This window comes from Euphorbia lathyris, chromosome 3 (genome assembly GCF_963576675.1).
Source record: "Euphorbia lathyris chromosome 3, ddEupLath1.1, whole genome shotgun sequence".
In the NCBI taxonomy this organism is placed as follows: domain Eukaryota; kingdom Viridiplantae; phylum Streptophyta; class Magnoliopsida; order Malpighiales; family Euphorbiaceae; genus Euphorbia; species Euphorbia lathyris.
Window position 1 is genome coordinate 52,452,171 of NC_088912.1, and position 13,988 is coordinate 52,466,158.

General features: G+C 36.5%; 1 protein-coding gene across 3 annotated transcripts; it reads left to right on the forward strand.

The window, feature by feature from the left end:
- Nucleotides 1–1,269: 1,269 nt before the first annotated feature.
- LOC136222105 (serine--tRNA ligase) lies at nt 1,270–11,144 on the forward strand. 3 transcript variants are annotated; one of them, XM_066009590.1, is made up of 10 exons: nt 1,270–1,486; nt 1,601–1,772; nt 1,845–1,915; nt 2,021–2,182; nt 2,305–2,410; nt 2,749–2,942; nt 3,813–3,916; nt 4,004–4,187; nt 4,459–4,638; nt 6,334–6,977. In XM_066009590.1, the coding sequence occupies exons 2-10, from the start codon at nt 1,640–1,642 to the stop codon at nt 6,478–6,480; spliced, it is 1,281 nt and encodes a 426-aa protein (XP_065865662.1). In that variant the 5' UTR covers nt 1,270–1,486; nt 1,601–1,639; the 3' UTR covers nt 6,481–6,977. The 3 variants fall into 3 exon arrangements, with proteins under 3 accessions (XP_065865662.1, XP_065865658.1, XP_065865659.1); XM_066009586.1 differs by lacking the exon at nt 6,334–6,977 and adding an exon at nt 10,663–11,144 and having other exon boundaries at nt 1,276–1,486; XM_066009587.1 differs by lacking the exon at nt 6,334–6,977 and adding an exon at nt 10,663–11,144 and having other exon boundaries at nt 1,276–1,437.
- The last annotated feature ends 2,844 nt before the right edge of the window (nt 11,145–13,988 follow it).

Below are 13,988 nucleotides of genomic sequence, written 5' to 3' on the forward strand. Positions count from 1 at the left end.
ACAATAATAACATTAAAATCATAACATTGTCAAAATTTACAACAAAATTACCACAATAAATTCTTAACAAATCATTTTAAAGCGAACGTGACGAATCTGGACGGAAATTTCTCCTTGTATTGGAAGTCCAAACCTTTTGGGATGAGAAATGGAAGTCCATACCTTTTGGGATGGACGTATCACATGGTACACAACAAGATTGCCACAATAACTCCTAACAAATCATTTTAAATTGAATGTGACCCATCTTGAAATGGAAATCCATACCTTTTGGGATGGATGTCTCTCATTGCATCCTAGTACGCCGCCTTCCAGAATGGAATGTTATGTATTCAACCACCTTTAGAAAAATTTAATCGTGTTAGGCAGAAAAGGACGATTTGGCTTCGCGAAATGAGGATTCGCGAAGCATGCGAATATAAATGTGGAGGGAAGAGGATGATTTTACTTCGCGAATCGATAATTTCGCAAAGTCTGCAAGGTGTGAAATGTGACGATCTACTTCGCGAGTCGATGATTTTGCGAAGTCTACGAGTGAAAAATCATGAACTTTTCTACTCGTAGACTTCGCTAAATCATCGATTCACGAAGTAGATCGTCACGTTTTAGGCTATTTCTCATCGCAGATCTTCACGAAACCAGACTACGCGAAGTGATTTTCTAGAAAACGGAGGAAAAACAGTAGATACTTATATTTTTTGCGCCTTTCACCATTAAAATCGACAATAACAATATGATAAACTTGGAAAAACGATGAAAATAACGTAGAATAACCATTTCTTCAATGGTCACAAGAAGAAAGAAACCAAGAAACGAGCAGGAACATGAAGATGAAGAACCATGGCTTCGTTTTCTATGATTAGGAAGATGAAGAATCAAGAGATGAAGAGAGAAAGAGGAAAAATATACGGTGATGTGGAGAAATTGTGCAGATTTCGTGAAATTTAAAAGAAGAGATGGAGATCAAAAGTCTGGAAGTGCAACCGTTCGCGTAAGGAAGAGAAGGGGGAAGGGAGAAGATGAAAGGGTGAAGGTATTTTGGGAAAGTCATACAAATATAGTCTAAATATATAGTATGTTGAGTAAATGTGTTAAAAATGTAAATAAATCTTTCACCTGACCCAATTTTGTAATTTTCCCTTAAATAAATCATAAATATTATTTGTTTTTATAAAAAAATGCGGTTTTAACTATCATTGACCAATTGTTGATGTATTTATTTATTTTTCACCAATTTTTGGAATTAGAAATCTAAATCTTGTAAATTATGAGATTAATTAATTTGTTTTGAAGTTTGCTACTGTGTAGCGTATGTATCTCGCACTAGCATATTCAACCCTGAAACGCTTCGTGTATTCAGCCTACCTTCTCCCTCCAGCTCCTTGCGCCGCATCTTCACCAGTAACCAGTAGAGCAGCAACCGCCACTCCCAGAACTGTAATACCTTTCCTCTTTATCATTGTTGGATTTCAATTTCTCTTCCATTGTGAGTTTACTTGTACACTTTCTTCTCATCATACTCTTTGTTTGTTGCTTTTCGATCACTCTCCTCTTTAACTTCAATCGCATTCTCATGACTAGTGATGCTTTTCCCCCTTAGGTTCTCTTTTAGAAGAAGAAAAGGAAGAAGATAATAGTTATGTTGGACATCAATCTCTTCAGGACAAGCAAGGGCCACAACCCTGAAATTATCCGCGAATCTCAACGACGCCGTTTTGGCAATGTTGATGTCGTCGACGAGATTATTGTCCTTGACGAGGAGTGGAGAGCGCGTAATCATCTCAATTTATCTACTTTTTCTTCTTATGATGCCCGGTTATGCTTATATTTGTTCATTTCTTTAGGTCAATTTGAGCTTGATAATTTGCGAAAAGAACTTAATAAGATAAACAAGGAAGTTGCAAAGATCAAAATAGTGAGTCCTTTTCCTTTTATTTTTTGTTAAATAATTCACCTTAAATTGCTTTATTGTGAAAATTAAGTATTCTGGTTCCTCTATTTTCTTGTTGATCTAAATAAGGCGGGTGGGGATGCAACTGAAATTATTGAAAAGACCAATGAGAACAAGCGGCTGGCTGCTATAAAACAAACTGAGGTGGAGGAGGCCAAAGAAATTTTGTATAAGAAATTGGCATCTGTTGGGAACCTTGTGCACGATTCTGTGCCTGTTAGTCAGGATGAGGTTGGTGTTATGTTCTTTTTCCTTCATTTTCATATCCCTAAGATTGTTGTGATGTTGATGTTATCACAAAAAAAAAATGTTATGTTTCCCTTTACATTTGTTGTTAATTTCTTTTTCTGCAGGAAAATAATGCCATAATTCGTACATGGGGTGAGAAGCGATCGGAGCCAAAATTAAGAAACCATGTTGATCTTGTTGAGCTTTTAGGAATTGCAGATATCAAGAAAGGTATCAGAAGTACTTCGATTGTGTATTTTATTAGTGACAAAAATAACTAGTAACCAATCTATTAATTTCTCTTGTTCCATGTATGTGCAGTAATATTTCACTTGCATTGTCCAAATTATTGTGGTTTTGCATTGATAAAGTTCAAATGCATTGTGGATTACTATGATAAATGAAACACTGTATGAAATTTCCATCTTAAATGGAATAATTGTTTGTCTTTGCCAAAATGAACACTATGAATAAAATTTCTTGTATTAGTACTGGTAGTAGCTCGTGTGTCCTCTGTTTTTTGTTGATTATGTAACTCATGCTAATGCCAATGTGCTTGAAATGATTAGGTGCCAATGTAGCTGGAGGTAGAGGCTTCTATTTGAAAGGTGACGGTGTTAGACTGAATCAAGCGTTGATCAATTTTGGTCTGGATTTCTTGGAGAAAAGAGGTTACACTGCTTTGCAGACTCCCTTTTTCATGAGACAAGACATCATGGCAAAGTGTGCTCAGTTAGCCCAATTTGATGAAGAACTTTACAAGGTATACTTCTTAAAAGAAATTATGTGGTACATTTATATTCAGTTGCACTGTATGTTCTATATCTATCTATACAACGAAAGAAATCCTTTAAAATTAGGATATCTTATTTCTATAAATGATACTTCAAACTGGGAATGGACAGAGAAATTAGGATCTCAAACTGGGAACGGACAGAGAAATTAGGATTTCTCAAATTCCAATCTCTTGATTTTTAGAATTAAAAATGTGAAAGTTTTGAACTTTGCTTGTTGCAGCAACATTCTCTCTTCATTCCTCCAGTTCTATCTGTTAACTGCATAAGAATGGGCATATTTTTCTCATGAAGTAACACATTTGAAGCTTTTAATGATATTTTCCTTGCGTGAAAATGAATTTCTTTACTGTTGTGTATATTTAATGGGCAGGAATCCTCTTAATGTCATGTGCGGGAGCACTTGTATGAAATAAACTAATTATACTGTAGTGATTATGTTTTCCTTCTTGCATAAGGAGCTTCTATTTTATAATTCAATAAAATATTTCCTGTCTTGGTGTATTTCTCTCTTCTCTTTGTTGTTTAATCGGTAAACACTAATGCCACTTTTTTGTCCTTATTGAACCTCAGTCTTCTACTGTGCTGTTCTCCTTCCATAAGAGCTTACTCTTTTTACTACTTAGAAGTGAGTCAACAGATAGAGAGGGAGGAAATTAGAACGTTTCTGTTTGAGGTCCTTTTGTAGGAAATATGCTCAATCATTGAAAATTAATGCCAGTAATAATTTATGCCCCTAAAAATAACTTTACTGGTGATGTATTTGGGATTTCTTTATTTTGTATCTTTGCTCTTCAGTTACTCGTAGATGCAAGGATTACTGACTTAGTTTTTGATAGGTGACTGGTGAAGGAGATGACAAATATCTAATTGCTACGGCCGAGCAACCATTATGCGCTTATCATTTAGATGATTGGATCCATCCATCACAACTACCGATCAGGTTGTAATTCTGGGCTAACGAGTGGTTTAATAGTAGAGAGTATGATTGTTGGTTTCATTAATTTAATAATTTCTAATGCGTGGCCAGGTATGCTGGATACTCATCTTGCTTCCGTAAGGAAGCTGGTTCTCATGGTCGTGATACTCTGGGCATTTTCCGAGTTCATCAATTTGAGAAAGTGGAACAGTTCTGTCTTACCAGCCCAAATGGCAACGACTCTTGGGATATGCATGAGGAAATGATCAAGAATTCTGAGGACTTCTACAAGATGGTATGATATCCCTTCTGTAGAAGTTATAGACTCGGCTTGGTTTTAGTTGTTTCTTTTATGGTTCTTCATTTTTGAGGGCCATCTCTTTACCTGACGCATGCTCCTCCTAGAAATGTATATTTTCCCATAAGCTTCTTTTACATGAACAAATGGCTTCAGGAAAAAGAAATGTGAATCCAATGTGCTTGGAAAGGCCTCAGTTACATTATATCGATCTTAGTGATATGAAAATAGTGAAGTGTTCTGACTACCTTTTCAAAATCTGAAACAGCTGAATCTTCCCTACCAAATTGTGGCTATTGTTTCTGGTGCATTGAATGATGCAGCTGCAAAGAAGTACGATTTGGAAGCATGGTTTCCTGCTTCAAATACATACAGAGAGTTGGTCTCCTGTTCCAATTGCACAGATTACCAGTCAAGGAGAATGGAGATTCGATATGGCCAGAAAAAGGTATGCCTTGTATATTTCTTTGGCTCTTATGCTACCGTGGCACGTCCTTTCTTATTCTTTAGCCTACCTTTTTAAGATATTAGTATGTCTGATTAAGATGATAAAGAATGGTTAAAATATTTTTCTATCTGCGACTTGTGACTATAGATGTGACCCTTGATTTTTTTATAATAATCCTGTGAAGAGAAAAATGGTTCAATATATTATGCTCCCTGGATTTCTTTGTCAAAGAACATAGGTTATGCAATCATTATTGTGCTTTTAAGGAAAATTGGGAATTGTGAAGAACATTAGGGCTGTGAACAATTTGGAGATTTTTGTCAGTCATCCAAAGGTGTTATACAGTAATTCCACCAAGAGATCTCGAGGATTGCAGAGAAATCTGGCTTGAAAGTTATGTAAACTTCTTGCAAAGTAATGCAAAGTCGAATGAGAACATTGAACCTCTTAAATTTCACATCTAAGAATTATTTGCTTAATCAATTGGCATCACACTTCTCCTAGAATGGCATGATGATCCCAAAGATTAGCAGGAAGTGGTTGGTTTTTTTTTTTTCTTTTTTGTTGTTTTTTCTTTTCTGTACAATCTATTCCCTGGGGTCTAGAGAGATTGACCTATACAAGTCCATTCTTTTGTAATCCTGAATTACTAAGGCTTGTAATCCTGATGAAAGCTGTAAACTGAATCACAAGCTAATGCAGGTTGAACTATTCCTTGGTCCTAGGTTGACATACATTTGCCTGAAACTTTTTTAATCGGAACTATCTTTTAATAAAGAAGAAAGAACTGAAGTAGAGGATAAAGGATCGAAAGTCCCCATACAGTTACCAAAAAACTGAAGAGCAAGCACACAAACTCAGAAAAGAACTTAGCTCCCCTTTAACATATTTTGTTGCACTAGAAGACATTCCTTTGAAGTGACTTCAAGCATATCCATACTGATCACTGTTGTTAGAATCTTACAATTCACGATTCGAATTGTAAGATTCGATTCAGCTCTATGGGGTGAATCTAAATTGTAACAGAATCTTATGGTTTGCGATTTGAATCATACGATTCGATTCAGCTCTATTTGGAGCCGAATCTATAGGATGACTCTAAAACTTCAACAACACTAACTACTAAATCCACTATCCTCTAGCCAGATTGTTATTGATCAAGTTATCAACTCAAACTAGGTTCATTTCATCATTATCAAGTTGACCACAAAGCAAAAAAAAAAAAAAAAAAAAAAAGAGTCAGAAGCTCAAACTCCCATCTCCACTAAGTTATTAAACAGAGTCCGATTTGTCAATTAGTTTTATTAGGATTGCATTAGATTTGAATTATAAGTACTTGGTTGATATGCTTTCTTTTTTTATATTAAAATTGCATTTCTAGACTAAATTTGATAATATTTTGAGTTCAACAGGGTAAATATTTTATTTTTTTAATAATATTATGAATTTGAAATGAATCTTAGGATTCATGAGTCACTATTCACAAAATGTGGATTTCGATTCACGAGTGGAATCTATGTACTGATCGATTTGCAAGATCTATGTACTTTTGTCCCTATTGCCTCCCTATTTTCCTATAGTTTATAGAATTTCATGAATTTTTGCTGTTCCACTTCAATCTTTTTTTTTTTTTTTTTTTTTTTTTGTGAGTTATCAGTATTATTTTTTAACTTTCCCCCATATTTATTTTATAAGGAGTTTCTTGAACAATCAACTAAAGGAGTTTCTCCAAAAAATTCTCTACTATTATTGAGAGTTTCAAAGGGGATTCCCTTGCCAGTTCTACCCAGAAGAGAGATGTCCACCTCGTTGGATGGAGTAGGCCAAGAGATGGGGTGGTGAAGCTGAATACGGATGGCTCCTGTCTTAAAAGTGGGAAGATTGCCGCCGGTGGTGTTATTAGAGATGCGGGGGGCGCTTGGCTGTCTGGGTTCACCCAGAACCTGGGGGTGGGCTCCTCCTTTTCAGCGGAACTCTGGGGCATTCTCTCTGGTATCAAGCTTGCCAAGAGTTTGGGCATTAAGAGGTTATCTGTGGAGTCTGATAACATGGAGGCCATCAAGATGATTTCTGAGGATCATGCTATTTGTCTTAATAGCCGCAACCTTATTAAAGCTATTAAAAGGTTTTGCTCTTCCTTTGAGTTCCTTAAGTTCAGCCACATTTTCAGAGAGCAAAACCGGGTTGCGGATCGATTGGCGGCGGCTGGTCACGAGGGGATGTTAGGCGTGTCTACCCTTTCTTGACCCTCCTATCTTTCTTTCTTCTCTTAAAAGAAGATAGAATTGGGATTAACTTTCCTAGGCTGATTCCAGGTCAGGTGTTTGTTGTTTTGTTTTTTTCTTTTCCTGTTTCTACCAAAAAAAAAAACTAAATGGACTTAGAATTTTTACTTCTAAGGGTGTTTGCGGACTGAAATCCTCTCTTCCTTTTCTTTTGTCCTTTATCCTTGGTTGGTATCCCATTAGCAAACCAATATTCCCTTGAAAGTTAGGCCATTTTTGGTATGAAGGAATGGGGGAAGGATGGAAATTACAAATTTCAATGCATGTACCTAAACTTAATTAAGTCCACCCTTAATTGTTGTAAGTTGTTCCATTTACTAAAGAGTTGGTGAAATTAGTTAACTCGAATAATCAAGGCCAGGTATGAAAAATCTGCATTCTATCTTCAGTTGTACTATTCCAAACAACAACAACAACAAAGCCTTAGTCCCGAAATGATTCGGGGTCGGCTAACATGAACCATCATATAAAACCGTGAAATCAAGTCGTGTCAGCGATACAAATTCTCTCCCTCCACTCTTTCCTATCCACTACCATATTTTCCGCAATCCCCAATAAACTCATATCACTCTCGATCACCCTCCTCCAAGTTTGCTTAGATCTTCCCCTAACCCTCACCACTACATCCCTTTGCCACTCTTCGGTTCTCCTAACCGGCGCATCAAGCGCTCTACGTCTCACATGGCCAAACCACCTTAGTCGGTTTTCTCTCATTTTATTCTCAATAGATGTGACCCCTACTTTTATCCTAATTATTTCATTACTCACCCGATCCTTTCTTGTATGACCACACATCCATCTCAACATACGCATCTCCGCCACCAACATCTTATGGATGTGGCAGTGTTTCACTGCCCAACACTCCGTACCATATAACAATGCTGGTCTAATTGCCGTCCGGTAGAATTTTCCCTTCAATCTATTAGGTATGTCGAGGTCACAAAGGAAACCCGTAGCACTCTTCCACTTCGACCAACCAGCTTTAATCCTATGAGCAACATCTCCATCTACTTCTCCATCCGTTTGGATAATAGATCCTAAATACCGGAAGCAATCCGAGGCCTGAACAACTCTCCCATCTAGGGTGATTGTCCCTGCCTCCCTACTCCTATGGCCGCTAAACTTACACTCCAAATATTCTGTCTTACTTCGGCTCAACTTAAAGCCTCTAGATTCTAGAGTTTGTCTCCATAGTTCCAACTTCCTCTCCACTCCTTTCGTCTCATCAACCAACACAATATCATCTGCAAACAGCATGCACCATGGTATACCATCTTGAAGTGAACTTGTTAGTTCATCCATAACGATAGCAAAAAGAAATGGGCTTAGTGCGGAACCTTGATGCACTCCAATCGTAATAGGAAACTCTTCAGTCTTCCCAACGCTAGTACGTACACTCGTGCATGCTCCCTCATACATGTCTTTTATGATGTCAATATATTTCCGCGAAATGCCTTTCCTTATCAAGGCCTACTAAAGTACTTCCCTTGGTACCTTATCATATGCTTTCTCCAAGTCAATGAAAACCATATGCAAGTCTTTCTTCTTATTTCGATAGTGCTTCATTAATTGTCTCATTAGATGGATGGCTTCCATAGTTGATCTTCCCGGCATAAAGCCAAACTGGTTTTCCGAGATCTTCACCGTCCTCCTTAGCCTTTGTTCGATCACTTGCTCCCAAAGTTTCATAGTGTGACTCATTAATTTGATTCCGCGATAGTTGGCACAATCTTGGACATCGCCTTTGTTCTTATACAAAGGGATTAAGATACTTTTCCTCCATTCTGATGGCATCTTATTGTTTCTCCAAATTTTGTTGAAGAACGTCGTCAACCATTCGATTCCTCTTTCTCCCAAACATCTCCAAATCTCAATAGGAATGCCATCAGGTCCTACTGCTTTCTTCAACTTCATCTTACTTAATGCAATTTTGACTTCACCCTTTTGAATTCTCCGCAGGCATTCATGATTTATCATATCGTGATGGATACTTATATCTCCAACATCTTGTCTGCGATCTCCATTAAATAAGTCATCAAAATAGGACCTCCATCGTTCCTTGATATCCTTATCTCCAACTAGGACTTTCTGGTCCACATGCTTCACACATTTAACTTTTCCGAGATCTCGCGTCTTCCTATCTCTCATCCGAGCAATTCTATATATGTCTCTTTCCCCTTCTTTCGTATCCAATCTTGTATACAGATCCCGATTCACCTTTGCTCTAGCATATCGTATGACCTTCTTTACTTCCCTTTTAGCCTCTTTGTATTTTTCGTAGTTCTCGTTACTCCTACATTTCCCCAATATTTTATAGGATTCTCGCTTACTCTTTACTGCTTGTCGTACTTCTTCTGTCCACCAAGATGTGTCCTTACCCCGGTGGCATGCTACCTTTAGATTCCCCTAGAACTTCCTTCGCTACTTCCCTTATACTATGCTCCATCTTAGTCCATATCGAATCTATATCTAAATCCATATTACAAGTCCAAATATCTTTTTTGGTCATCTCATCCACAAATTTTTGTTAATTCTCCCCTTGCAATTTCCACCACTTAATCTTAGTCTCTACTTGTGGTGTTTGTTTTCTTATACATTTCCTACTTCGAAAATCAAGCACCACTACTCTATGTTGGGTTGTCGTACTCTCACCAGAGATCACCTTACAATCAATATAACTCTTTCTCCAAGCACTCCTTACTAAGAAGAAGTCAATTTGGCTCGCATTACCGCCACTCCGATAAGTCACTAAGTGGGATGTTCTCTTCATAAACCATGTGTTCATGATACTCAAGTCATAGGCTGATGCGAATTCCAAAATATCATTTACTGCTTCATTCTTATCTCCAAAACCATACCCTCAATGAACACTCTCAAACCCATCCCGCCTAGAACCCACGTGTCCATTGAGATCACCCCAGTACCATTTTTTCATCCCTAGCAACCTGTTGCACCACTTCCTCTAAGTCCTCCCAAAAAGCTTGTCTTATAGAGACATCTAATCCTATTTGTGGCGCATATGCACTAATGACATTCACAACCTCATCCCCTATCACTAGCTTAACACTCATAATTCTATCGCTCTTCCTAGACACCGCTACTACATCATCAATATACTCCCTATCAATAAGAATACCTAGCCATTTCTACCCTTATCCTTTCCTGAGTACCAAAGCTTATAACCCCAAGGAGCTATCTCTCTAGCCTTGGCTCCAACCCACTTGGTTTCTTGTAGGCACATTATATTTATTCTCCTCCTCTTCATAACATCTACAATTTCAGCACCCCCTACCCCTACCCCTACCATTACCGTGGACTAGCTTATTTACCCGCAACCCTTGCATATTTGACACCACCCCCGGGTCCTGGAGTGGCGCGCCGCTTCGGGGCGACGACCTAGCAACCCTTGCACATTTATCACTACACCCGGGTCTAGGAAGTGCAGCGCGTCGCTGAGTAGGGAACGCCCCAACGGTATTTATATCATGGTTCATGTCATAAGATGTGGCTAAGTTTTACGCTGGCCGCCACAAACCTACCGCAACCCTCCTCCTTTGTCCGGGCTTGGGACCGGCTGTAAAGGCCACCAAGTGAAATACTAAAATCCAGTAGTTCTTTGGGTGCAGCCTGAATGTGATGATCATCCAATAACAAACCTGTTCAAAATATTATAGGATGCATTATTGTTGCCATGATTAATAACTGGTAGTATGTTAATGATAAAATATGATGGTTGCAGAGCAATGAAGATGCGAAGCAATATGTTCACTTGTTGAACTCTACCCTGACTGCGACAGAGAGGACCCTATGCTGCATACTGGAGAACTACCAGAAGGAAAATGGTGTAGAGATCCCAGAAGCTTTGAGAGGATATATGGGTGGAAAATCCTTCATGCCTTTCCAAAATAACCCTTCAACTGAAGCCAAGGGGAAGAAATCCAAGGCCTAGCCTCCCGACCCAACGTCTCTTCATTACTCTTTTGTCCGGTTTAGCATCTCAAATTTGCAACAAAAAATGTTACTGGAAGTGTTATTTTGAAGACCATCTTGTCATCTGTGACATTTGTAACAGTGTAGGATTTTAAAACAAGTTCATAAGAGTATAATAGTGAATAATCTTTGTATTACTAGAGAGTATCCATTTCATGTTGTTAATTGCAACATCACTGTCAAGTTGAAGTTGCATGAAGCCTTGGCTTTTTTCAAGTTTTTATTGTGGAATTTTTCATGTCAAATTTCTGCCCTGAATTTGTTAGGAAACTTCCTATCATGCTTACCAAACCAGGCTACTCAAAGGACTGACAAAGTTTACTTCAGAGTTCTTTTTTTTTTCTTAAAGAAAATATATATTTTCTTGTTATAATATAGATATATTTGCTAAAACAGTTTAATATAATAAAAATTTAGCATGATATCTACTATTAGGGGCGTTAACAAGCTGAACTGAGACAGAGTTTGGGTAGGTTCGACTCAACTCAAATTTGTACTTAACTATAATACTTTGTTATTTAATTTCAGCTTTCATTAGAAACTTTGACTTTAAACTTTTAAAAAAAAATTTACATATAATTTGCAACAAATTTATTTTGAATTAAAAATTAATGAAATATATATAGTTTTTAAAAATAGAGCATATTAGTCAATTTTGATGTCGAGCTTAAGGAAGTTAAGGCTCGGTTCGGCTCGTTAATATCTTATGTTGATTCTGTGATTGAGTTGAGTCTTCTTAAACTGAGTTTTGAGTGAGCGGAGGTCGAATAGTTTGCGCAGCTACTTTGATTTATTAAACCCCTGTCTACTATTAAGAAATCTGTATAATTTCATATTTTGAATTTCAATATTAGATAATTTAAGTAATTTCGTGAATTTATTTCATTTGGAGACTTACTAAACTATTTAGTTTGTTATTATTATTATGTCATATTTAATCTAAGTTTAACTACTAAGTATAAAAAAGAAAACATAAATTTTTTTTTTTTGAAATAAAACACTTCTTAATTACTAGAATCGGAAGAAAGAACAACAATGAGATAGAGTGGTGGACATGCCCACACACTATGAATAGATTGAGAATTGGCTGCCTTAGTTAAGAGATGAGCGGCCGAATGAGATTGCCTAGCTCTTCTAAGATACTAACACCAGACAAAATTACCTCAAAAAAATATGAATTATATGGCAGAGAGTGATTTAATAAGTTAATAACTTGCAAGCAGTCAGATTGAATCTCCACAGATTCTCGAAAGAAATTCTTCAACTAGTAAAAAGCTTCCTAAATTACAATGGCCTCAGATAGGCTGAGATTAAAAATTAAATTATTTGAAAGAAACAAAAATTAAATTATTTGAAAGAAACAAAAATTTACTAAATACAAATGAAACTCTGTTTGATCAGTGTGGGTCATCGAGTTTTTGGCAGTTCCAATTTTATCCATAATTTTGTCAACAAAATTATTTTTACTCCTAACGTTATCAAACAAGATCAATTTTATCCCCAATGTTAAACAAAATCAATTTTACCCTTAACGTTGTCAAACAAAATCAATTTTGTTCCTACATAACATAAAATTTAAACAAGTCTATTTTATTATTAGTTAACTCGTTATTTAATATCACATCAGAATTTGCAAACATCAATTATGTATATATTTTGTTACTAACACAGTTATAAACAAAATGTCAAAATGACAGAGATATTTACATAAAATGTTTACTATGTTATTAAAATAGGTATAAACAACCCGTCAAAATACACATAATTGTATTATTTTATCTCTAAACTTGTTCGGAGATCCGATATAATGGTCACATAATTGTCAAATCAGTCCGTTCAAACTTTATGTTTTATAGTGGTAAAATTTAACTTGCTTAATAATATTAGAGATAAAATTACATAATTTCATATGTTAGAGGTAAATCTACATTTCTCCGAAAACATTAAAAACAAATTTAGTTATCCCTAAAAAAAACATTACTGGGTACGGTTGTAACGAGTAGGATAGAGGTGGTACATTACTATATTTATTAAGTCTTGATCACATGCACCTTAATGAGCAAGTAGAATTTGCTCATTCACCATTAGATCTAAGCTTATTAGAATCCTAAGGTGGAGATTCAAAGCATCCTGAGGCTTAGATTTAATAAGCCTATATCTAACGGTGAATGAGCAAATTCACTTGCTCATTAAGGTGCATGTGAAAATTCCTGTTATTATTATAGGATTATTGCGGGGCGGAAAGGATATTTTTCATTCCCGTCTGTGTCCCAACTTGTGGGTTAAAAAGCTTCCTTGGCTTGTGGAATATTTTTTTTTGTTTTTTGATTCCTCACAACTGTTAGAATAAATTAAGTTGACAACCCTAAAAACGAGTACATATAAACAGTTAACTAAGAAAAAACTATTAGGACCGTTTGTTTGTAACGAGTTTTATAATGGGATGTCCATTATATTAAAAAAGGTTATTATAACCATATTTGATTGCATATTAAAATTTTATTGTAATGGAATGAGAAATCTATATATTAAATTTTGTTTAACAAATCGTCGTTACATAAAAAAAAATGGTTTGAATTGTCATTACATCGTAAACATGTAATCCTAATTTCTATCTTTAAAGTTCAATCTAACCTCTCATTTGTCAAATCTCACTTCTTCTTTTTTTGGTAGGAAAGGGAAAGAAAAAACAACAAAAAACCAACACCTAACCCAGGATTAGCCTAGGGAAGCTAACCCCCACCCGATCATCCGACAGAATCGAACAAAGGAAGTTCGGAGGAGAAGAGAAGGTTGAAATTCCTGGCATCCTATCATGGCCCTCCGCAGCAAGGCGATCAGTCACTCTATTCTGCTCCCTGTACACATGACAAAAGGAGATGGTATCGAAAGAAGAACACAATCTTCTGATCTCTTTAACAAGGTTTTGGTTGCTCAAGCACATAACTTTGTTGTTAGCAATCATATTAACTGCTTCAAGGTTGTCAGAATCCACGAGCAGCCTTTTTAGCCCCAGATCAATGGCCAATCTAAGACCAGAGAAGATATCCCAGAGCTCTGTAGAAAAGGAAGATT